The sequence below is a fragment of the Wasmannia auropunctata genome, unplaced genomic scaffold, assembly GCF_000956235.1.
Source record: "Wasmannia auropunctata unplaced genomic scaffold, wasmannia.A_1.0 LD336097.1, whole genome shotgun sequence".
Classification (NCBI taxonomy): Eukaryota; Metazoa; Arthropoda; class Insecta; order Hymenoptera; family Formicidae; genus Wasmannia; species Wasmannia auropunctata.
In genome coordinates, this window is record NW_012026793.1 from 1,555,071 (window position 1) to 1,579,864 (window position 24,794).

Here is a 24,794-nt window from a genome sequence, read left to right on the forward strand (position 1 = left end):
GGTTGAAGGCACACAAGTTCCCCAACCGGGGAGCATAACCTCCAAAAAAAAACTTAGATATCGAGACTTCTTGTGAGAAGAATTACGAACTTTTATTTAATAGAAATTACAAGCTGTGAACAGTTTAACGCATGCAAGACAAAAGGTAGAAATTACTAGCAACATAATTAACAGAACAAAAGGAAATCGCTTTTAACTTTAGCGCCTTTAATTCCTTTGCTCTGACGCTCCATCTATATAAATAGACTCACTTGATTATATTACCAACATAACCTAAAGTGTCAATGCTGGAATTATATATATTATTATTACTGTCCACGTTGACATGAAAATTAAAGTTTACAGTTTTTTAATTTTCATAAATTATACGACTTTAAGAATTTTTTAAATCATTTTTTATCTGAGTATATTATTTAATATAATTGTTTTGTTATTGAATAACAGATTTAATTATTTAGGTCCACTAATTATGTTTTACATTTTTGTAATTTATTGTTTCTAATTTGTGTGCTGTTATTTTCCGACAGGTTTTCTGTGGATCCTGTTAGGAAGCAGCAATGGATAAAAATAATGAAACTTGAACATAAAAAGCTTTACAGAGGAAGTTATCTATGTTCTCTTCATTTTGAAAAAAAGTATTTAAACCATTTGACGATGAATGTCAGATTGAGAAAGGATGCTATTCCACATGTAAGTATCCCAATTTTTCTCTATTTGAACGTTTTAATACGTGTATTTTAAAAAATTTTAAGATATCGAGATGCTCAGATAAGAGTTGCATATATTTTTGGGCTAATATGCATGTGCTAAATTTATAGAAATAAAATGTAAAAAAAGGAAATAATAAAGTAATACTGAAATAAAATTGTTTATAAAGTGAGCATATAAAGTTCTAATAAATGAATAATTGCAGCTTTCAGATGAACAGCCTGATGACGTTGATGACAAAGATGAAATAGGTATGTAAAACAAGATTAAGAAAATAATATTAGTATTACATAGTAATAATATATTACAGCCTTGGTCATAAGGATAAAGTAATTTATTGCATTTTCTTGGTAAAGGCGATAATAAGAGCCAAAGAAAGCCTAACAAATTAAAATTGTTATAAAAATGAAAAAATGAATATTATTTTTTAATAAAACTGTTAAATTTATTGACAGATGTAGACAGATAGAAGAACGTTTACATCAATTTATGCTTTATACTTGTATAGGTTGTATAAATTGGGTCTAATTTTGTATAATTTTGTAGAATTTGGTATAATTTTCTATTATAATATTGTAATATTTAGAAATTTCTTTAATGGATCTTGTGTAATAAAATCAAATTTACTTTAGATTTGACATCTGTGGATACAAGTGATGATGATTTAAATACCAGGGACATGAAAATACTAAAAGATGATGATACTGAAGCCCTTCCTGCTGATACTTGTAAGCTTTGCAAATTGTATATTTAAATTTTTAGTGATTCCCTAAAGTACTTTTGCGAGGATAAATAGCAATTTATATTTGTAGATTTAATGTGTGATAAGGCAACAAACACACCACCCTTATTGTTGCAAGAAGCACGAGAAACGAGCAGAAAGCGATCAACGAATGAAAAAGGAACCAGCGTTTCGCCGGAAAGAATATGGAGTTGCTCGGCTGCACGGTCAATTCAAGAAGCAAATTTTGTAGCGGTTAAAAATTTGAAGAGGGAAATTAAACATCTAGAGCAATTGGTTAAAGTAAAAGAAAAGAAAATTTTAACTTTCAAAAGTATACTGGCCGAATTAAAGTATATCAGCAGTGACGAAGATTTAACGTGATAAATCGAAAATAGAAAATTAATTACCATCGAAAAAGAAACGAAGGAAAGAAGAACACAATTGAAACATGAGTGACGAGTAATTTATTGGTTACACGAGACATGAGTAACTTATTGATTTTGCTTTAATTAAGTGCGCAGCGAGCTTACAGATTTCTTTGTAGTATAGAAATCTGTGAGCGTCGTGTTTCTGTTTTCTCCTTTCTGATACTGCTCTCCCGCGTCTTGTAAAAATTTGTAAAAATGGATGAAAAATATTCTTCTGACGCACGCAGCCAGTAAAAGTTGCAAAAGGTATCGTAAATGACAATCAATTTATGCAGTTCATAAGCACTCTGAATTTATTTTATTTTCTTGGAAAAGGCAGTGATAAGAACCACAGTAAAACTAATGAAATATTAAATATTAAAATTGTTATTTAACAAGTATTTTTTTAAATTAAACTTTTAACTTTTCATTAAATATAGAACGTTTTCGTCGATTTGTGGGAGTGCTTTATACTTATGACCAAAGCTGTATTCCACACAGAATATTTTAGACACAGATATAATATGACATTATAACTTTTTTCGTCATTTATAAGTCACAAATAATGTAAGATTTTTCTTTATCATTATAACATCATTTGACTTTCAGTTCTATTTGTATATTGTATATACATAAAAAATGCATTATTATAATAAGAATGTATGTTTTGTAAAGATTGAGTGTTATTATTTTAAACAAATTATATTTATCCCATTAGAGTATTTATATCACAAATGACATGATAAAATTATTTTAACATCATTGGAATTTTAAAATTAATTCAAATAGCGTTACCATACGGAAATTTTTATAATATGGGTGCTCTTGTATTTTTCTAGTCGAAAGTTCTTCAGCCATTGGCATTAAAATAAAAAAATTAAAAACTAATTATTTTAGGTTAGGTATATTCGTAATTAATTTTAACTCAATTAAATCATACCAAATTTGATCGAGCGTGAATTTATTGAAATTATTGTTAATTATTATTTGATTTACATAATATGTAAAGGAAAAATACATACGAATACCTATGAAATGCAGATAATGTTTATAAATTGCGAAGATAGATGTATTGGAGATTTTCGAATTTCAATAAATTTTAAAATAATATGAAAATATTTGAAGCACTGAGAATGTCACGATAAAGATTTTGTCAATAATAATTAATTATTATGTACTACCGTTTCTTAACACAAAGTAGAACATATACAAAAGTCACTTTAACTATTTATCAAAAATCATTTTAATTATATCATTAATTAAAATACAATGTACGATATATTAAAAAAAAAGGAAGTAGAGCAAACTTTTAATAAACATATATAATTTATGACATTATTTGATCCAATATCGCAGAAAAGAGCGTCCCCGACCCTCCCCACATGAAGAAAGTAAAAATTCCTAGGCAAATCCTGCCATAGAGGATTCAAGTTCCCAAGGTTCACGTCAGTGCCCTATATAAAGCGGTCGTGGAGCATCGCTTCCTCCATTTTCTTCGTCAAGCAGCATCATGGTGAGTCGATCGCGCGACAGAGTTCGCGAATCCAACGAAATTTTACAATTTTCTTCGGCATCCGCGCCGTAAAGCCACGTAATCGTGCTCTTGAATATCCTCATCGAGATTCTAGACGAATATTACAGCGAATAACGACGATATCGTTTGCCTTTCGCGACGGCAACGGGGAGACGGTTTTGCAAGCACATGGTACCTCGTGCGCGACGATTTATCTCGTTAAGATGATGATTTACACTGCAAAGTTTATGGTTTTCGTCTGAATGACCCTGACGATAATACTCTAGGGCGGTCTGATTATCTCCTCGCGGAAAAATCCCGATCGCACGTTCGTTCCCACGTCGCTTACTCCATCTTTTTGTGTTGCAGTCGCACAGGAAGTTCAGCGCCCCTCGACACGGGTCGATGGGGTTCTACCCCAAGAAGAGATCCCAGAGGCATCGCGGAAAGGTAAAGGCCTTCCCGAAAGACGATCCCAGCAAGCCCGTTCACTTGACGGCTTTCATCGGCTACAAGGCCGGCATGACCCACGTCGTGAGGGAAGCTGATCGTCCCGGGTCGAGTGAGTAATTGTTACAAAAAAAAAGGAGACTTAATTAACGTTTTAAGTAAAAATATACACCCCACTTTTCGATTTATATCAATCTTTTCAAATATTTTTTATCAAATGTTACATGCGTTAAATATTATATTAAAAATGCGTGCGAATTTGTGTGCGACGTGTTAACTCGGGTGTCGATCGACGCAGAAATGCGTCGATCCATCCGAGTTGCAGTGCGAGAGCTGCCCTCGGTGCAGTACGTTCTCAATACTGCCACGTCGAAGAGCAAACCTGTGCGCTGCTCGCGCGGAATGCATAGGAGCAAGGTATATTCCATAAGCTCTTTGGAGTCCATTGGGCGGTAACCATTGAGACAAACCATACCTGGTACAGTTTCCTTCCAAAATAAGCAAGTTTCTTTTAAATAAAATTTAAATTAGAATAGAATATTTATTCACTTCAGCAATTTACAGCCAAAAAGGGGACTTGGTTTACAATAAATACCTTACCACACATTCATCCATACCTAACCTATCTCATTAAACTTATCCTATACGACTATGTAACTATCACAGACTTTTTCTTAAGATTACTGCTCGGCGCTTCGAGCTCACAGCCTTCTTTTCGTTACACTATTTCTATTTCATTCTCCTATTCTTTACCTCTATCTACCTATTCCTATTCTTCACTTACTCTTTTACTTTACACTCTCTTTCCTATTTCACTTTCCTCTCCTTCTTCCTTCCTATTCTTAACCTGTTTCCTCGCACACCTTTTCTTCATTTCTCTCTTTCTCTCTTACTCTTATCTGTTTCTCCCTTCCTTTCCATAATTTCTTTAATATCCTTCCTTTTGTCTCGTCCAGAATTTCCGATCTTATCCTATTTACTCTTTCCTTTTCATCTTTTCCCATCTCTACAAACCATTCTTTTGTTTCCTGACATTCCCTTACATAATGATCTATACTATCTTTACCTTGTAAAATTTAAATTATTAAAGTAACTTTTATGTATATTATTAATATTAACGGTTCCTTATAGAGGTTGACATTTCTCTTTTTTTTTTAATAAAATTTAATATTTTTTTGTAAAATTTAAATTATTAAAGTAACTTATGTATATTAATATTAACTGTTCTTTACAGAGGTAAATAAGAAGGAGATTGTGGAGGCCGTTACTATTCTTGAAACGCCGCCGATGATCGTTGTCGGTCTCGTTGGATACATCGAAACGCCGCATGGTCTTCGAGCGCTCGCCACTGTCTGGGCAGAACATTTGTCGGAGGATTGCCGCAGGCGTTTCTACAAGAACTGGTTAGTAACCAGCAGTGTCCATTGCATGTATTCACGATCGAGAATAAATTGTTACGCACGTTCATATTTTGGCTGTAAAAATTATACAACGTGTTGACTTGGGCGTTGATCAGCATGGAAACGCGTTGATCCGTTCGGGTTGCAGTGCGAGAGCTGCTCTCGATGCAGTAAGTTCTCAAAACTGCCACGTCGAAGAGAAACACTGTGCTCTGCCTTGCGCAGAATGCATGGAAGCAAGGTATATTCCATAGACTTTTTGGAGCCCGTTGGGCGGTGACCATTGAGACAAACCATGCCTGGTACAGTTCTTCTCTTCAAAAAATAAAAAAAAACGACTATTATTACTTTATTATACACAGTACTAAAATTATCGCATCAGCTCTCCGCTCGCACGATGAGAGTTATCATTTGGATATGGCCGTTAAAGCTTATCTTTTAACATGGCTGGTCCAAGATGTGTGCCCCAGTCTCCGCTCGTTACGATGAGACTGGCACGTTACAGAGTGTACCCCAGGTGGCGTACGCAAGATAGACGGGCATTGCATTGATTTTCTGGCAGGTACAAGAGCAAAAAGAAGGCTTTCACAAAGGCGTCGAAGAAATGGCAGGACGATCTTGGCCGCAAGTCCATCGAGGCGGACCTGAAGAAGATCAAGAAGTACTGCAGCGTCGTTCGCATTATCGCTCATACTCAGGTAATTGAACGATATGCGGCGATATTAAAGTACAGGCCATAAGTATAAAGCATCCTCCAACTTATTACATTCCAATTTATTGCATTTTTTGCAAAAGACAGTAATAAAAGCTAAGAAAAAAATATTAAAATTATGAATTTTAAAATTATAGAAATAAACTTTTTAATATTAAAATTATAAAAATAAATAGTGAAACTTAAATTTTTTTATTTTTTTTTTTACATATAAAACGTTTGCATAAATTTGTCGGGATGCTATTATACTTTCGATCGAGGCTGTGTTAGATATGGTGATAATATAGAGGTAACTTAATCTTCTCGTTGTTCCTTAGATGAAACTGCTGAGGCAGCGCCAGAAGAAGGCCCACATCATGGAGATCCAGTTGAACGGCGGCACCATTGAAGACAAGGTGCAGTGGGCGCGCGAACATTTGGAAAAACCCGTGCCCATTAGTACCGTATTCGCCGCCGACGAGATGATCGACGTGATCGGAGTTACCAAAGGAAAGGGCTACAAAGGTACGTTCCTATATACTTATATCGGTGTTTGTGTGTGTGTGCTGTTTGCCCTCGAAAGGCCGGCCCTTTGGCATGCCTTCCCCCCCACCCCTGCCTTGGCCCCAACAAGCATACACATATACCCCCCCCCCCCTTGAAAAGCATGCTTTTAAGAAAGTATTTAGGACTATGATGAAAGAAGCATGACGTGCATTTATCTGAATATCTTGAGGATAATACCATGCTGCCTTCCTACTGAAAGTCCTTTACCAAAAAAAGTTGAAACTAACTGCGAATCTCGAGTCGGTCACCCTTTTCCGAGTATGGATTATTTATTAAAAAAAAAACTGACATTTTTTCCCCCCTCCTTGCAGGTGTCACGTCCAGGTGGCACACGAAGAAATTGCCGCGCAAGACTCACAAGGGTCTCAGGAAGGTCGCCTGTATCGGCGCGTGGCATCCCAGCCGCGTGTCCTTCACGGTCGCGCGCGCCGGTCAGAAAGGCTACCACCATCGTACCGAGATGAACAAGAAGATCTACAGGATCGGACAGGGCATCCATACCAAGGACGGAAAGGTAATTGTCGCATTTAAGTCCGTGAATTATTCTAGCGCCTCTTCCCTATGTCGATCTTTGCAGTATACAAGAAGATTGATTCTAAACTTTCAAAGAGGCGAGATAAACGTTACTTGCTGTCATAGTACCTAATGCATAACTCCATCAAGTGCTTTAGGCCTCCAAAACAAGTTACAAAGTTATAATTTTTAATGGACGTTTCTTCTATCGTCTAAAATTATTAGATTATTAAAATTATCAGGATTGATGTTTATTGTAATTTTTTTTTGGTTGCATTTTACAGATCGTGAAGAACAACGCTTCGACGGAGTACGATCTTACCGACAAGAGCATCACGCCGATGGGTGGCTTCCCGCATTACGGCGAGGTCAACAACGACTTCATCATGATCAAGGGATGCTGCATAGGTCCGAAGAAGCGCGTGATCACGCTCAGGAAGGTAAGAGACATTACCAAAGTTGTTATACATATAAAATAACATTGTTTCGGCATTTCTATGATGGACCCTCAAAGAGCCAATTTTATACTTCTCTGATCACGATGATAATTACTTATGATAGGACTGAGATTTTAAATATTTGATATTTTACATTAATCGATATTTACAAGCGCGAAGTTAAGTAACGTGAAAAAACGTATGTCTTGCAGTCCCTGCTGGTGCACACCAAGAGATCGGCGTTGGAGAAGATCAACCTCAAGTTCATCGATACCAGCTCCAAATTCGGACACGGTCGCTTCCAGACCGCCGTGGACAAGGCCTCCTTCATGGGACAGCTCAAGAAGGACCGTCTGCGCGAGGAGGAGGCGCGCACCGTCGGTGTATCGACCGCCCCGCCGGCGCAGTAAAAAGCTATTTTCTACCGTGTACGGTTTACAAGAGATATATAAAATAGATTTTGAAAAATCTTATACGAGTGGTCTTGTTCATTCTCGCACATTTTTCCTGTACATACATTTTTTTTCTATCCTTCGAAGAGACATCCGAAGCACTAAATAAATCGATCTTCTCTGGTTTTGTTACAGTTTGCTGTTTTTAAATTCTTGTTGCGAGGATATAGCTTTCAGTTTTGAAAGAAAAGGGAATAATGTGTATTCTCAAATTTTATACTTGTATAAACATTTATATGTATTAAATTTTTTTTGTAATTTAATTTTAAGTATTTATGTATTAAATATTAAGTTAATTTGATTGTATTCCGAGGGGAATCAATAAATTTATTACTACTATTAATTTTTCTTTTTCTCTCATTTCTTTCGAATTGAAAAATTTGTATTACTTTTTCTGTTATCAGTTCAGATTTCCCGACTCGGTTGCGACAAAATGGCATGGCCAATCGGTTGCCTATCCCCCTTCCCTACTTGGATCCCCTTTCACCCCCGCGGGCGCGGCTACTCCGTAACGTCAGTAACGTGCATCGCGGAGCAACGTGTTTTGCACCGAGTGGTACATAAAAATAACTTCACGAGAAAGATATTAATTGTTGTTGATTTTTCTTCTATTCGCCTCAATTTAAAACGATGGCGGAAAACGAAAACCTTCTATACAGATTCATGAACTCCTTATTCTACGTGCTGGACGCGCCGGTCACCTACGTTCGAGGTATTATCTAATCGTTTTTGGTTATGTTGTCTCCCTTCGTTCCAGGCCTCGTCCTGAACGACCGCCTTTTTCCGTTGCAGAGAAATTCGTGGTGCCGAATCAGAAGAAATATCCGTGGTACCATCAGCACTATCGTCGCGTGCCGACGGTCGACGAGTGTTACACGGACGACGTGGTCTGTTACACCGAGGCAAATTTGCAATTCTTACGCGACAAGTAAATCACAAGTTTTATGAAATATTAGAAAGCGAACGGGGTAACATTCCCCCCTGGCGATGTTCACGGAATAATCGTGTCACTACGTCCGACTCTCCTTTTAACGTTTTTCCCCGCTTCTTTTTTCAGATCAGTGGAAGACGAAATTTTGATGATTCTGAGAAGTCGATTCGAACACTGCGCCTTCTATCACGGCGAGGATGATGCACACTTATGTGACCCTTTGAAACAAGCTTACGACGACGCGGCTGTCAATTGGTTCATAAAATGTGAGCACGCGTCCGTGACGAGAAAGTGTGATTTGGAAATTGCAGAAAAACGCAGCCTTATGGCCAAGATTAGAATTCTGCAGAGGGATTGGAAGTTCTGATCACGGTGGAATTAGTAATTAATAATTACTAATTCCATCATGGTTTGGAAATTCCAGAAAAACGCAGCCTTAGCTATAAATATATAAAGCACCTCCACAGATTGGCGTAAACGTTCCATATCTCTTCAATGAAAAGTAAATTTTTTTTTTTACCGAAACACAATTTTTATAACGATTTAATATTTTATTGGTTCTTCTTTGGCTTCTATTAGCGTCTTTTCTAAGAAAATAAATTGAGAGTGCTTTATACCTTATGGCCAAGACTGTAGAATTCTGCAGAGGGATTGGAAGTTCTGATCACGGTGGAATTAGTAACTAATAATTACTAATTCCACCATGATTCTGATATCAACTTATTTTCTCAAATGTGCAGACGGTGAGATGGGAGTGGGTTTGAACGCGAAACGCGCATACATGAAGCAGAAGCACCGCATGATCTGGGAGCGTCGTCACGGGGAGGTCGGCACCGGCATGAAGCCACAAGCGACCAAGGCGGCGGCGTCGTAGCGGACACGCGCCGGCATCGTAGACGACAATTTTAATGGCAAACGCATTCGCATTATCACGGGTCTGAATCGTAGGTTTGCTGCTTAACTGTGTACAGAATATGTTGTGATTTAAAGACGGCGGGATATGTAATAAAAAGTAATTTATCAGAATTTTAATCTCATTTTCGCAATCTCTCTCTCCCTGTAACAATCCTCTATTTATATCTTAACAACGATTATAAAACCGCATGAGCGTGTGCGCGCATCGACAGCAAATCTCCCTCCGAATATTGCATGAATCAATCGGTGTTTTTTTCCATTTATTCCTCTCATTGTACAATATATAAAAAAGATTATACCTATTGTACATGTATATCAAATTAATTTATGAAATATTCATTTAGACACGATTCCATCGATGATTTATACATTACACACAATTTCTCTCGTTTTGTTATTACGATAAAATCATCTCATGTAATTATGTATGAATTTACAGATTTTTTTCTCCTCTCCGTTTCGACATTGCGCTTCCAGATTTACTCATACATCATTTAGAATTGCCAAAGCAAAGTACGCATAAAACTTATATTTTAGGCATTCCCCGATTTTGGAACATAAGACAACCTCTCGCACGGCGTATCTTACACGGTGGCACGTATTACACGAACGTAAAAATATCCGACTGAGCGAATTAAAAGTCCCGTCTCTCATGAGAGGACGCATACGCATTACGGAAATTGCTTTTTTTTTCACGCGAAAGTATAAAATACAATAGAATTCATTATGCATAAATATACAAACACGTAACGAAACTGTTTCTTTTAATAGGAATAAATTAACAAAATATTAAAAAAAAAGTCACGAATACTACACGATCCTAATTAATCTAATACCCGACTGTCACACTTAAACGTAAACTCGCAAATTTTTCATCGATCCAACGGAGATAGAGCGTGAACATTACGTACATGTATATATATATATCTCTCTCTCTTTCAAATCTTTCAGTTTTTTAAAAAAATAACGCATTACGATAAATTGGCAAACTAGTATCGCATAAAACTTGGAATCCATCGATGATTTATCCATTGTAGCTACAATCTTATAGTACAATCTAATCGATCTCTCTCTCTCTTTCCCTCTCGCTCTTTCTCTGCTGTAAATTATTACACATCCATGTCACAGTTACAATGAGCATGAAGTATACAAGATTAAAAGTGAGATCATCACACATTCATTCCCTTCTGTACAATTCAAAAAAGTTTTACATTCTCATTATACATCTTATATTACGCACTTAATATACACACATACCAGCAGAACATTATAAAAAAAAAAACAAGAGTTCCATATCAGGCAGAATCACACAGTGAGTGCATTCCCATCATCGCTTCTCAAACGAAAGGAAGAAAAAAATAAAGGGAAGACGGGACCCGCGCAATGGCCGCTGCGACGGGGAGATGTTCGGTGCAAACTCTTTTGTCCTCTCGTCTCCTTTTGAATAAAAAAAAATTACACGATACTTATCGCCATTTTAATATATTACCGGACGCGCGCGAATCTCGTCTCGATGAACCCTCCCGTTAAAATTCTCCACCTCCCTCGTCGCGGCCATTGCACGTCGTTATCCTTCCCCCGATTCTGCCCGCACGACAAGCACTAATCTCATAAGAAAAAAAAACATCGATCGAACATTTTTTTCATCGATAAAATTATCCTCTCTTTTCTTTACGTATATATTTCGTGAGAGTCGCGCGACTCAACACGACTTGGTAACAGTGTTATCCATTACTCCAATCCCTTTTTTTTTTTTACACACATCTGTCATCGCGCCGTGTATTCACACCGTGTATCCGCACTCATTCACATGACACACACTCGTAAAAATTATACATTGAGCAGTAAAAAGAAAAAAAATAATGTATCGACGGTGAATGGAGAGAAATTCGTAGGACGATTGAACAAGATGAACGACTGAAGGTGCGCATGATAAGACAGGAGAATTTTCGCTTATCGCTTGTAAAGTGGCAACAATTATACGTAAACCTCGTTTCTTCGGACATATAGTATTGTTATATGAATGTGCAACTCACATTGTCCCTGTGCAATGTGAACGCAAGGCAAATCGAAAGAAGCGTTTCAACAATAATTTATTTACAAAAAAAAAAAGGAATAGTTAAATGTAAATATATACTTGATGACTACGGAATCTAGTCTGATCGTTCCTCCCGATTTCGTTTAACGAGTATAAAATAATAGGAAAAAAAAAGGAACGGGTATAAAAAATCATTATTTCTCCATGATATGTATCGTTAAGCTTAAGTCGAAACAATCAAGTAAAAATTGATTGTAAATTCGATACAAACATGAATAAAGATTAAAATATCAAATAATATCAAAATGCGATTTGTTAATAAAAGGAAATATTAGATGCGATGTAAAAAGGTATAAGTTGTAGTTCACGTAATTCACAAATGTGCACGCTTCTTGTGTGTGATGATTTGACCGAAAGATTTAATTATTGCCATCCCAAGCTCCCTTCTTGGTGTAGTTATTCACTATCATCTCGCTTCTTTGTTTTTTTTTTTTAATACCCTATATCACAGTACGAAAAAATGCTACATGTTTCTTAGCCATCAGCACATGTCACTTCGGTATAAAGCGTCGCTCACGCATTTCGTTTATTACGATCCCGACCAATCATATATTATATATATATCTACTCTCGATGTATATTTTCATACTCTTTGAAAATAATTCGTGCTATAATCGCTTCTCCGTCCGGTTTGCATATACATTTAATCTATACACAGATCTGCGTTGTAAATGTTTCTCGAGTATAAATTAACCTATGGGTACCTACCATCCATGGAACAGAGTATAGGTAATTCAATCCATTTTAGATGGCGATCTACTGAAGTCCGTTGAAGAGTCCGTAAGTTTTCCTTTGTTTTCATCTCCGTGAAGAAATTAATTTAACACAATCTGGTCTTTTTTTTTATCTTGAGCTTATTTATCACTTGTTTTAACGTCTCTCTTTCTTCGCGTAGGCGTCTCCGCTTATGGCTCGATCGGCTGATTGAATTGGGCCGCCAGACGTCTCTTGCCTTTAACTAGCAAGATAAACATAGTTTCCTGATACTTTAAAGCGAATGAGAATACACATAAATGATTATTTTTATAAAAAATTCGTTGACACAGAAGAGGATTTTTTTTTTAAATTAAATAATGTAGCGATCACTCACAGAGTTTACTGGAAGTGCTATGGCTGTCGCTGCTCTCATCGTCGTCGATAATATTGTCCTCGCTTTCGGAACTTGCGAGGTTGCGTTGCGTCCTCACGGCAGTCTTCTTTTGATTATCCGCCGTCTTCTTCTTGGGTGTCAACGACAGAGAGGGTAGCGGCAATTCCGACGGGTGTGGCGCAACGACAGGCTTATGGTAGTAAGGAGAGGTAGGCGGGTACAAGGGATTGGCAGCGGCGGGCAATAGATTTTTCGTCGGCGACAGCAAGTTCGATATACCGTCGCTGGACAGAATCTGATTCCAGCTCGGTAAGGTCAACGGGGGAACCTGAAAAGGCACGACGGATTAACGAATCATGTAGAAGTGGGGATAAACAATTTTTTTTTTCATAACACGTAAACACATCCGATGGAAAGGGAGCTGTACCTGCACGTTTGTGGAATGTTCGTCTTGAGAATAAGTAAATTTTGTTGGGGACCACAGCGATGATTTCCAGTGTTCCTCCTTGCACGCGATATCCTGTAAGCAAATTACAGCAATTTCAATCAAATTAAGTATCGAGATAAAAATTAGAATCATCAATTGCGTCACTTCGACTACGCTAATTATTTTAATTTTTTTTCTTTTTTGTGTTATACAGTATAGAATATTGAAAACATATGAATGTCATATCTACAAATAATTTTGATGATATAAATAATATCAATATAAAGAATCAAAATAAATTACTCTTCACTAATCGAAAACAAAAATAGGACCAATAAGTCCTTTATATGCAAAATAGAACAAGTATCAAATTAGCACCTTCGGCAGTTCTAATAAAATATCGTAAAATACATCGTTTTAGCGTTAATATTAATTAAATACCTCGGGCGGGGAGTCGGGCTTGGGCGGCGGCGGTGGGAATTTACGTTGTATCGGTGTGCGTATCAAGCTGTTCAGGAAGCTCTCGCCGCCGCTCTCCGAGACCGCCCAGTTAATCGAATGTTCCTCCGAATTCGGCAGGTTCTTCCAATGCTTGTCACGAGTCTCCGGCCACAGACCTTTATCGTTCTTGGCTTTCCAAGAACTCATGTTCGTCAACTGATCAATCCAATTCTCGTCCACTACGCCCAGAGCACTACCGGCATTCGCGCGACACGAAGAATCACTTTCAAAAGAATCGTTGCTGGAATCCGTATCGTGATAAGATGACATCGGCTTGTACGGCAAGAATATCCCGACGGAAGCTTGAAGGAAAAATTTAAATTAGCAAGATACCGACGAACGCATAAAAGAAGTTACAACCTTAGCCATGGGTATAAAATACTCTCATAAATTGACGTAAAACGTTCTATATCTATCTTTATCTAACAAAAAATAAAGTTTTATTAAATAATATTTATTTCTATAACAATTTTAAGTTTCCTTTGGCTTTCGTTATCTTTTAAAAAAAAAAACATTAAATTCAGGATGCTTTATATTCTTAAGCCCGGCCTACAATTGTGCAAGTATAATAAGTGATTGTAATTGTAAAAACTGATTAATTACAGTCGAATATTTTCCTCATATTCGATTGTTCAATTCTTACAACCATTTACAACTGTACTTATGCAATTGCAGATCAGGCTTCGATTATTCACTTACCGGCCAACTTTTTATTCAGATAGATAATCGCTTCTTTCTTCCGTGTTTCCTTTATCATTACAGTACAGGGCAAGGCTTGTAAAAGTGCAGTTATTGTCGGAAAACCATACTGTGCAGGTTTACAAGTTGTGCCTGTGACATTTAAGTATGACACATCGAACTGCGATAAGCTTAATGTGCCACCGTAATTCAACATTACGCGATAAAGCTCGCAGGCGAAACGATGCAGTGGCGTCAGCTCGATGAATTGCTCGCCATTTATCACTGTGAACTGTATAGAAATATTTGTAAAGGTAACGATAAAACACGCGCAAAAATGAATAATAATTCATGTAAATGCTCTAAACACAGGAGCGTGATTTTAATAAGCCAGAGTTTTAATCGGCAACCCGAACAACAATCCGGGTCGCGCATCTTGCATTAAATTCATACATACCCGAACAACATTCGACAGATCTCTCTTAAACTCGTCCAGATCACATTGCTTCATATAATACTGAGAGTATTGCTGTACGAATTCTTTGAAGGGCATTCTATGTTGGGGTTGCTCCATCAGCACACGCCGGCACTGGAGGGTTCTCTGCTGCAGATGCGACTTGTCCACTGTGATGATAGCCGGTCCTGTAGCCAAGTGTATGATCTGCAACAGAGGGGAGTCCGAACAGTCGATGTATTTATAGTCGCTGTAGACCGACGACTGTACGTAGCAGCTTGGCGTTATACCTGAATGGTGTCTTCAAGCTTCTGCATGAGCTCCAACATCGAAACGCAGCCGTACAACTCGGGACGTAGCGCGTAGCCAAACAGACGTAGGAACCTCTGCCCGATGCTCGAGACACTCAGGCCGCCTCTGGTGCGCATCACCAACTTCGATATCTGCTCGGAGAGGACCTTCAGACCCTCCTTCTCGGTCAGGGATATCTGCCTCTCGCCACCGTTCACCTCCTCGATCTTGACCACGTCCGGGATCGCCTCGAACAACTCGATCAGCTTGGTGAACCCGTAATCCGACACGCGGCACTGATGGCCGAAGTGGTGATGATAGGAAGGTACGAACTTGTTGAACAGCATCCTGCACTGCGGCGCGTGCTGCAGTAACTCGACCACCTGTTGAATTCACAGGGATTTCATTTCAAAATAAAATATTTCCATTATAAATTTCTCAGGCCTCTTCGATAACCGCGAGGCAACTCGCGAATTGCGCACCTCCTTGGCAAACAATTTCGTTCGTCCGACCTCCTCGACAGTCTGTTCGCGTTTGGGGATGGCTATCATCTTGTCGCCGCCATCCATAGGAGTTACGACGACCGTGTTCTCGGACACTTCGCTAAGAATATCCTCGATGTCGCACACACCGTAATCCACGATGTCCCATGGTTTTGCTGGAAAAAAAAGGAATTTATGTGTTACTGATTACCTATCTTTAATATTAAAACCGATGATATCCCACGAGAACTGCTAAAGATGCCAGTTTGGTAATTTCCTCGTTTTTGATTAATGAGAAGTTATTTGGATATTATTTGCATCGTATATTCATCAAAATTATTTATAATCACTACATATTTTCAATATTCTGTAAATATTGTAAAATATATAAAAAAAAAAAAAGAAAAAAAGTTGAAATGATTAGCGGAGTTAAGATGGCACCGTTGATTCTAATGTAAAAAAAAATAAATGCGAATAGATGGATATTACAAAGTTGTTACCTATCACTCGATGATAAACGCTTGGAAATTCCGAAAGTGCCACCTGCTTGCTCGCTTTCGACTTCAGTACTCGCAGCAAATCCGAGGTGAATCTGCGCACTTGGGCACGATGCGACAGCGTAACCACGCGCTTGTTGCCCTCTCCCATTACCTGCGGAAAGAATGGTGTAGCGACGATTCGCATATCATTCTTGATTTAATCGTCGATTTTCGCGGGCGCCGCTTAATTTACGTACTTGGACAGTGTGTGTAAGCGCCTCCAGCAGATCTATCAGCTTAGTGAACCCGTAATCGGCGACTCTGCACTGTCGTCCGAAGTGATGGTGATACGCTGGTATAAATCGATTAAAAGATAACTGGCAGTGCGTAGCGGTTTTCAGAAGATCGACCAGTTCGCGGCTGAAAAGGGCTAGCTGATTCGCGAGCGGTGGACTCACGCACTTAGTTTCTGAAAGGAGCGACACTCTTGTAATAAAAAATCAACGCACACTTTGCACTCTCAATTGATTCTTACAAAATAATTACCGTCATTATTTTCATTTTCTTTCTTCCCCACCCACACGATGTACTTCACGCTGCCGATATCTTGTCTTAGCTCGAAACATGTCAAGCACGACACCAAATGCTCCAAGGGTACACCCTCCTCTATGATTTCTAACGGTTCCTTGAATTCAGCCTCGTAACAAGTTGGTAGACTGAAATTATTCAACAGATTGCAAAAATGCGTATCTTAAGTTAATACCGTATATAATTCTTTTTAAATTCTATATAAAGTTTAATATAAATAATAAAAAAAAAATACCTTGGCAAAGGTAGAATGCCGTTGTGCGACGTTAGTAATTGTTGCAGGCGAGTCTCGAGAAGCTTCAAAGAGATCTTCACGTTGGGTAAGGATGCCATTTCTTGTTCCGCCCAGCCTTTGTTTTCCGACAACGGTTTTGTCATGTGCATTGTGCAATACGGCAGCTTGACTTGCCCATCCTGCGAAACATTATTCAACGTCTTTTGTATCGATAAAACACGTGATCTTCTATCCACGAAAGAGAGCGGTGTATCAATTCAGGATGTATCGCTTTATACAGTATGATCAGAGCTTCTCGACGGTAATGGGAACTATGGTGTAGTTCTACCGTCACCGGAAAAGCTCAGACTCGGCTTCTTGTTCATCATTTCGTAAATTCTACAGACAGTACACATGTAACACGGAGTACACTGTTGCTCAAAAATATTCGCCCATCCTGGTTTTTGTATGTATTTTTTTAATACATCTAAATTTTTTAATTCTACCATATTTTCTTTACATATTATATAGAAAATTTTGAGAGCCATCAAACATTACTATTATTATTATTATTATCAAGTTTAATATCTTGGGTTTCTTAATTAAATAAAATGAATTTCAATCTTGTTCGTTAATTTTCTAGAATCAGGAAACATCTAGAAGATTAGGGAACACGATTGAATTTCACTTCATTTAATTTCGGAACAAAAGGTAGGCAAATACTTTTGAGCGGAGGTGTATATCGCGCACCTGTGTCGTATTACTAAAGCACGGCGACGGTGTGTTTCTATGATCCGGACTGAGCGAGACCATTCTACCGCTCGGATCCTCGGTGATTATGCACACGTCTCTCATCTTGTAAAGTTCCGACACGCTTATTGAGATCATAAATCGGCTCTCGTACATCTCGCGGAATTTGAATAGCGGCAGTTTGTGTCCCGGGACCTCTTGCAAGAGCAACACGATTTGCGCTCGGATAAGCTGCAGATTTGGTCCGCCGATATGCGCGTAAGATATCAAAATGCGCTTGTAGCCTATTTTACGGCGGTGCAACTGCGAGATCGCATACTGCGCGTCCGATAACGAGGGCACTTTGACGCTAGCGGCGTAATTGCCGTCCGATTGCATAAATACGGAAATATGACAGTTCTAGAATAGAAAAGAAATGTATCTCCACAATAGATTTTACATCAATTTGTATAAAGGATTGACAAGAGATTTATAAGAGTGCAACGTAATTTGTGTACAGAAATTAAAATTTTCAATAAATAAAATGTACCACGTACCGAGACGTGCTCCAAGAACACAGACGAAAGAATTCGCTTCATGTCTTTCATATCGATGTTTTGATCTAAATTTGTTACTTGCAATTCGATGGGTATATTAGTGCCATTATTGGTGCTATGTCCGACGCGATTATTTATAGGATTAAAAAATTTCTAGAGAAAAAGAAATTAAGAGACAATAAATTGAGCGGAAAGAGTAGAAATTAATACCTATAAAAAAAAATATATATATATATAAAGATACCTCTACTTCTTCATTTTCTGCATCGCTCAGATGCGACCGTGATGTTTGATTGTGTTGTCCTGTCCCTTGTAACATATTATTTTCGTAAGGTGATGGCGTTTTATTGTTTCGTGTAGGAATCTGCTGTTGATTCTAAAAACAAGAAAAACAATTATCTTTTCGTTCCTCAAAATGTAATGTTAGATAAACAATAATACAATTGTTTTTGTACCATACCTGACCGTGCCATGAGCTCTTCTCTCTAGTCGGCGCATCGTACAGCGGGGATGGGCTACGTCGTTTGTAAGAATTGGATTGCACTGTTTCAACAATATACAATATTAATCGTCATGCACGCGATGCACAATCGGCGTACTCTTACAGAAATCCAATTTAATATTAAAATTATATATCTTGACTGTTAAAAGCACCGTTGTTTTTAATACTCAAACTAAGCAATAAATCACTATCTTTCTTAAATTTCTGTAAGGATAATATAAAATTGTTTAAATTTAAATTGTTACCATTATAAACAGGAGGAACAGCTAATGAATTGTATGGCTGTCTTGCATGATGTGCGCCAAGCCATTCGGAAACATGAAGAAATGCGCCATGTGTACCTCTGATGCGTCTGAGACCTTCAGGAGTACGAGAAGCTGCTGCGTTAAGAGCAATATTATTGTCCCGAACCTGCGGAACGTGAACCCGCTTATTTAATATCTTCGATTTCTCCGCCTAAAATACAATAAAATAATCGTTTCAGTACAAGTTTATACAAATAAATAATACTTTAATCATACAGCTTTGGCCATAAATATAAAACACCCCCACAGATTGACGTAAACGTTCTATGTCTAATAAAATTAATAAATTAAAAGTTTTATTAAAAAATATTTTTATTAGTCCTCTTTTGGCTTTTATTATCGCCTTTTCGCTAAGAAAATGCAATAAATTAAAAGTGCTTTATAATTATGGCCAAAATTGTAATAGATTACGAACAAGGATCTATTTTCTTTTCAACAGTAAAGAAAACAGATCGTAAAATTAATAATATCTAGATAGATTTTAAATATTCTTCCAAACAAAACTGACTTTGTATTGTGCTTCCCATATATGACTGTATTGAGGTCCCGCCATTGGCCATATGATATTTGGTGACTGCACCCTGGTAAGGTCATTGTATGCCCTATTAAAAGGTACATCGCCGCTATTCAGATACGATCTCTCGAAAAATATTGGAGGTTGTATCATCCTGCGAAACGTAAAACAAAAAGATATTAAAATTAAATTTCCATTACAATTTTGCGACAAATAAAAAAATTTTTGGTACTTTATATCAGATAAGATCAAAACAGTTTCACGGCCCGAATCAAGCAAGGATAAAAATCTACTCGCGACTCTAAGGCTCTTTCTCGGATTATCCATCATTTGAAACAAGAGATATCGTGTTAATACACCGAAATAACAGGTCTAAAACAAATTTCACAAGACTGACCCCGGTGATGGGCCATTGATGGGCGCGCAATGGGGAGTGAAGGCAGGATAGGCGCCCACTACAGACGACGAGGATTGAAAATGCGGGAATTGGAGGGTCCTCGTCCCTAATACGGAGGCACTCGCAGCATACATTTGCTTGGAGTTTCTTTGCTTGGAGTCGGTAACAATTTCCGATTCGCTGACTGCCCTGCTTCGTGTTATGATACTTCCTGAAAGAGTGTTATATTAATTAACAATGAGACAGCTCGATAATCGAAGTCTCGCGCGTCACATTTTGCCAGAATCTCGCCAAACGACAGACTTACCTAGATTTTTAACGATTAAATTTCCTTTCTCCTTTCCGAGATATCTTACTGATATTTTCGATCCAAAAACAAATTCCCCTTCCATACGCTTCTGAGCCCTATCAAAAGTAAAAAAGGGGAAAAAAATATAATCATATTGTTATTGTACAGCACGCTGACAAGTAATTTCGCTAAATGACCTTCTTTATCATGAGAATGTACAAGCGCCTATAGGCACACAGGTCGAGGTACTTTGGTAATTGATATTAATATTAATAATGTAACTAATATTCAGTAATTATTAGTCAAAATTTTGTTCTAAATGCACGTATAAAATAAACTGTACCGCGCATAAAATAACTGTATCTCTCTATATCGATATTAAACGGCACAAACTTTCTTGACACAATGGCGATAGATATTGCAACAGGCATTACGACTTACCACAAACAGAGGTAAAACCATCACTCAACATTGTAATAATGAATATTTAAATAAAAGAAAACAATAAATACGAAATAAGATATATTAGTCTGTATAAAAATAATTTCACTATAAGAAATCTTATGATGTATAACAGTAAGTGAACTTATACGACGTGTTCTTTTGATACCACTATGCTCGTTATATTGCTGTCTGTTATTTCGAATCTTCCCTATTTGTGTTTTCATCCCTGCTACCACCGTAAGTAATAAAGGAGGCTGACTAGATTGTTTCCCCCTCCCCACCCCCCCCTTTTTCATATACATGTACACACATACCGGTCCAATGGTGGAACAGAGAAATGTGAAATGCTGTGATTTGCACGACGTATAGGCGGGTTATTTAAATAACAGTTAATACACGGAAAGGCTAAAACCGGCTTAAAAAAAACGAACAAGGAAAATAAATTTCTATTAAATTAACATTAACTCCCTGTTTACTGTCTAAAGTTCTTTTTGGGAAGCTCTAATTCAATCCGAGATATCTACTTAATATCCTTCTAATTTATCAAATTCAATGTTTAGTTCAACTCGAATATTTTTTTAAATATATAAAATATGAATATAAAAGATATGTATTTTCATAAAATTAACTTAAGAAGGGAAAGCCTAATTGTTCCGTATATTCAACGCAACCTTCATTTCAATATATCTGTGGTAATCAGAATTAATGAAATATATACCTGTCTGCAGAACTGTGCGACGTAAAGCGTACAATGGCAGTATTTGACTGGACATCTACCACGCGACCGCCGCAATTTTCAGATAATTGCTTAAGGCGGCGCTTAATGACATTAACATCCGTATCATTGGGAAGGTTACTAATTAGAAGGTCATAGGATTCATTACCCTGAAAGTGTTAAAATATATTCGTAGACAAATTGGGAATATATGTATAACATGCAGAGGATAGAACATATATGTGCCCGTAAATTCTAATATTATACAGTCTCGGCCATAAGCACCTTCGCAAATTAACGTAAAGTTCTATAGCTAACGAAAAATAAATTTGAATACAGTTTTATTGAAAAATGTTTAATTTTAACAATTTAAAAATGTTAGAATTTTAACAATTTTAATATTTTATTAGTTTTCCTTTATCACTGCCATTTCCAAGAAAATGCAACAAATTGAATTGTAACAATTGTGCTTCATACTTATGGCAAAGGCAGTACATGTACCCTGAAAGTGGCTAATTTATGTTCTGAAAAAAATCACTGGTAATTCCACTAAAATTACTACATACATTGGTAAAGGTAGCAAAAATTTTAAACTTAAATGCATGCTTCATAAAACTGAATGTCTTCGTAAAATTGAAGACTTAATATGTGTCTCTACAATCGCCAAATGGATCATTAAAGTCTTGATTGTACATATTATTGGAAATGAGTCATTACTGGAATTATATTCGAGAAAACAAGCTGACGTTATTTGTCGTCGTTTTATGTTTCCTGGGACGTGCACTGAGCGTACAAAGTATGCTACATACAGATACACAAGACAAAGTATATTCAGAAATGAAGAAAAAGTATACTCTAAATATTGTTGTTTATTAAATAAATACATGTGAGAAAAAGAATGGCATAATTGATTAACGGCTTCCCTTTGTCAATATTATAGTCGGTCACATACCAGTCTTCATACCTTTGGTGGAGGTCTGGACGGCAGTGGCTCCGTGAGCTCCATAAAGTCGTAATGCTCATTGGCGCACAATATCAACGCCTCCGAGGTATTCTTCTTATGTAGCAGTATCACATGAATCTTCTTCCTATGACGTAGATCACTGAGATCAGCGGCGAAGTTAATGTCGCCGGATATTAGGATTATGGCCGCCGGGCTGCCGTGAATGTCGGCGAACCTCCGTATGGTCTGCTTAAGCTTCTCGTCCGCGGCGTTCTTACATGTAGCAGCTACGTGTATTAAATTAACCTTAAAAGATGTAGAATAAGTGATTCGCTGTTAGTCAGGGAGTCAGCAGCGAGTCGTCGTGCCGAAGGGAGAATCTGCCTTACCTGAGCGTCATTCAGTTCCTGTATGATTTGACTGTTCTCCTTCTGAACATCGCAAACCACGATAAATTCCGCCTCCCTATAACCGTTAAAAAATTTGTCCCTAATCAATTGCGTGACCGCTATGGCGGATCTACCTTTAGGAACCTGTAATACAGTAGTTGCACAATTGAAATACTGTTTTAGCAAGAACAAGAGAATCTTTTAAAATCAGAGAATTCCTTCTCTAAAGTAGGAGATGAGAAAAAAAGATAAGGAAATAATCGAGCCAACCTGACAATTCTCAATGTCCCAAAATACGCCAATGGGTGGAAGATGATTCGATGCGCCCGGCATCTTAGCTGGGCTATCATGACACAGAAGAGAGCAGTCATGTCTGCAATGGCCAAACAACAGAGGGCTGGAGTCTACCTTAGAGCCGCTATTGTTTTCTGGCTTAACGTCGCACAGCGAGGTATTAGGCTCCAAGGAGAAGAATCTTTGCGTGGACAACAGAAGTTGCTGTATCAGCTTCTCATTGAGGCCCTCGATCTCGTCGTTATCGTTATCTTCCGCACTGGACGCACGGTAATCGGGAGATCTCTCGCCAGCCATGTGTTTCACAAGTTATCTGGTAGGATTCCAATGTATGGGCTAAAATTAAATGAAAAGTCAAAATTAATTGAACAAAATATAGACGGCAAAAATTGATAAAATTACATATAACGTTATATATACTAATGTGCATTATTTTTATGTTTAATGTGCATTATTTTACATATCGTAAGACCGCATAAATAAACCATATACAAACCATGTATGAATCATATATGGACTACCAATTTTAACAAAGAATTTATAAAGATTAGATTAGATAATCGTAAAAGAACACGCAGGGAGGAAAAGGAATGCATCGTGTATGTCCTTCTGACAACGGACTCGCGTCCTCGGCGAGTTTCCCTCCGCATTTAAAGCACCACGTGCGTACGCGTGACGCTGAGTTTAATTTAGAAAAATGTGCAGCACGCACACGGGACATTTGGCGCGTTACCTGAGAAATTCAGCCATCGTTCCACCATCGCTTCCTGTGCAGCATCGGGCAAAAACGCGGCAACCGGCACGACAGGATGCCGAACGGATGAAACATTACGGAAGGAAAGTCATAGGCGAGCGCATAGTTCCGAGAATTCCATGTCCGGACCCGTCCGTCGAAAAATCAAGCTTGAATCTGCAAAACGTGCGTTTCCCCGTATGATTTTGCTTCTGTTTTATCTTCTTTCAATCCTCCTTCTCTCTCTCTCTTTCTCAATCTATCTCTCTCCCTTGCTTTATCCGTCTTCCTACGCAATGCAAAAACACGCTTAAAGTCACGTTCATATCGCGCGACGTAAGATTTACTATTATTGCAGCCATTGGTCGAGAGGGGATGGTGGCCATCTTTAGGGCCTATCCGAACAAACTTGCATAATCGTTCCTAATTATTTGAAATCCCTAAAAATTTGATCTGCATTTAAATTTTGCGTAACAGAAAACGCGTAAAGCTTCCGATTGGTTACGCGCGTTACATGAAAAATCTCTTCCATGGGACAGCACCCTAAGTGAGGTTCGAATCTTCGCTAAGTGGGGTTTGAGTCTCCGCTAAGTAAAGTTCAAGTGAGTTTGCACGGAATTTGACTACAATTTATAGCAAATTCTTGGCGTAAAATTTGCTCGGAATTTACGACAATTCGAAAGGTGATTGTTTAAATAGTCGCGAGATATTTAACAATTTTATGATTAATTAATTACAACGTTTGCGATATCCGGAAAGTGGTCGTTTAAGAGGATGCTAAAGCCGTCTGTTTTATCGACAAAAATACCATTTTTGTTGGATACAAAACACTTCGTATTAATCGCATAGAATAAAATTTCCTTTTTCACGATTAAAACACACATGCTAATGCATCTGGCTCTGGTGTATTTTGTACCAAAAGCAGGAAAAAATTAAGAAATTACAGATTTCGTTATCCATTTTAACCTCAACA

The 24,794-nt window shown here is 37.7% G+C and overlaps 4 protein-coding genes across 10 annotated transcripts; 3 read left to right on the forward strand and 1 right to left on the reverse strand.

Moving 5' to 3' along the window:
• The first annotated feature begins 6 nt into the window (after nt 1-6).
• LOC105462541 lies at nt 7-2,513 on the forward strand. The gene is made up of 5 exons (XM_011709210.1): nt 7-145; nt 528-690; nt 914-959; nt 1,341-1,436; nt 1,521-2,513. The coding sequence occupies exons 1-5, from the start codon at nt 132-134 to the stop codon at nt 1,811-1,813; spliced, it is 612 nt and encodes a 203-aa protein (XP_011707512.1). The 5' UTR covers nt 7-131; the 3' UTR covers nt 1,814-2,513.
• A 787-nt stretch (nt 2,514-3,300) lies between these two features.
• LOC105462542 (60S ribosomal protein L3) lies at nt 3,301-8,202 on the forward strand. Its single transcript, XM_011709211.1, has 8 exons — nt 3,301-3,352; nt 3,722-3,914; nt 5,037-5,205; nt 5,765-5,900; nt 6,232-6,418; nt 6,772-6,974; nt 7,258-7,413; nt 7,623-8,202. The coding sequence occupies exons 1-8, from the start codon at nt 3,350-3,352 to the stop codon at nt 7,818-7,820; spliced, it is 1,245 nt and encodes a 414-aa protein (XP_011707513.1). The 5' UTR covers nt 3,301-3,349; the 3' UTR covers nt 7,821-8,202.
• A 144-nt stretch (nt 8,203-8,346) lies between these two features.
• LOC105462543 (NADH dehydrogenase [ubiquinone] 1 beta subcomplex subunit 10) lies at nt 8,347-9,819 on the forward strand. The gene is made up of 4 exons (XM_011709212.1): nt 8,347-8,574; nt 8,655-8,790; nt 8,920-9,059; nt 9,534-9,819. Exons 1-4 carry the CDS (start codon nt 8,493-8,495, stop codon nt 9,665-9,667), a joined length of 492 nt encoding a protein of 163 aa, XP_011707514.1. The 5' UTR covers nt 8,347-8,492; the 3' UTR covers nt 9,668-9,819.
• A 198-nt stretch (nt 9,820-10,017) lies between these two features.
• LOC105462544 (meiosis arrest female protein 1) lies at nt 10,018-24,127 on the reverse strand. 7 transcript variants are annotated; one of them, XM_011709213.1, is made up of 25 exons: nt 23,822-24,127; nt 23,065-23,424; nt 22,795-22,938; nt 22,427-22,711; nt 21,466-21,632; nt 20,322-20,419; nt 20,015-20,225; nt 19,612-19,771; nt 19,044-19,254; nt 18,757-18,839; nt 18,541-18,672; nt 18,297-18,449; nt 17,761-18,159; nt 17,032-17,210; nt 16,755-16,924; nt 16,466-16,677; nt 16,230-16,380; nt 15,730-15,905; nt 15,247-15,630; nt 14,960-15,163; nt 14,524-14,794; nt 13,765-14,126; nt 13,324-13,416; nt 12,897-13,224; nt 10,018-12,764 (listed from the first exon to the last, which is right to left on the reverse strand). In XM_011709213.1, the coding sequence occupies exons 2-25, from the start codon at nt 23,383-23,385 to the stop codon at nt 12,712-12,714; spliced, it is 4,947 nt and encodes a 1,648-aa protein (XP_011707515.1). In that variant the 5' UTR covers nt 23,386-23,424; nt 23,822-24,127; the 3' UTR covers nt 10,018-12,711. The 7 variants fall into 7 exon arrangements, with proteins under 7 accessions (XP_011707515.1, XP_011707516.1, XP_011707520.1 ...); XM_011709214.1 differs by lacking the exon at nt 23,822-24,127 and adding an exon at nt 23,585-23,778; XM_011709215.1 differs by having other exon boundaries at nt 12,725-12,792.
• Nucleotides 24,128-24,794: the final 667 nt, after the last annotated feature.

What these genes read in the sequence shown, in the direction of transcription:
- LOC105462544 (XM_011709213.1), bottom strand. Translation starts at nt 23,385, where the DNA reads ATGGCTGGCGAGAGATCTCCCGATTACCGTGCGTCCAGTGCGGAAGAT. An exon ending in CGCTTACACACACTGTCCAA is followed by an intron (nt 16,381 to 16,465) that starts GTACGTAAATTA and finishes TTCTTTCCGCAG; the next exon opens with GTAATGGGAGAGGGCAACAA. An exon ending in AGCTTGAAGACACCATTCAG is followed by an intron (nt 15,164 to 15,246) that starts GTATAACGCCAA and finishes CCTCTGTTGCAG; the next exon opens with ATCATACACTTGGCTACAGG.
- LOC105462543 (XM_011709212.1), top strand. Translation starts at nt 8,493, where the DNA reads ATGGCGGAAAACGAAAACCTTCTATACAGATTCATGAACTCCTTATTC. An exon ending in GCCGGTCACCTACGTTCGAG is followed by an intron (nt 8,575 to 8,654) that starts GTATTATCTAAT and finishes TTTCCGTTGCAG; the next exon opens with AGAAATTCGTGGTGCCGAAT. An exon ending in TGTCAATTGGTTCATAAAAT is followed by an intron (nt 9,060 to 9,533) that starts GTGAGCACGCGT and finishes TCAAATGTGCAG; the next exon opens with ACGGTGAGATGGGAGTGGGT.
- LOC105462541 (XM_011709210.1), top strand. An exon ending in GAAAGGATGCTATTCCACAT is followed by an intron (nt 691 to 913) that starts GTAAGTATCCCA and finishes GAATAATTGCAG; the next exon opens with CTTTCAGATGAACAGCCTGA. An exon ending in TGATGACAAAGATGAAATAG is followed by an intron (nt 960 to 1,340) that starts GTATGTAAAACA and finishes AATTTACTTTAG; the next exon opens with ATTTGACATCTGTGGATACA.
- LOC105462542 (XM_011709211.1), top strand. An exon ending in CAAAGGAAAGGGCTACAAAG is followed by an intron (nt 6,419 to 6,771) that starts GTACGTTCCTAT and finishes CCCTCCTTGCAG; the next exon opens with GTGTCACGTCCAGGTGGCAC. An exon ending in GCGTGATCACGCTCAGGAAG is followed by an intron (nt 7,414 to 7,622) that starts GTAAGAGACATT and finishes TATGTCTTGCAG; the next exon opens with TCCCTGCTGGTGCACACCAA.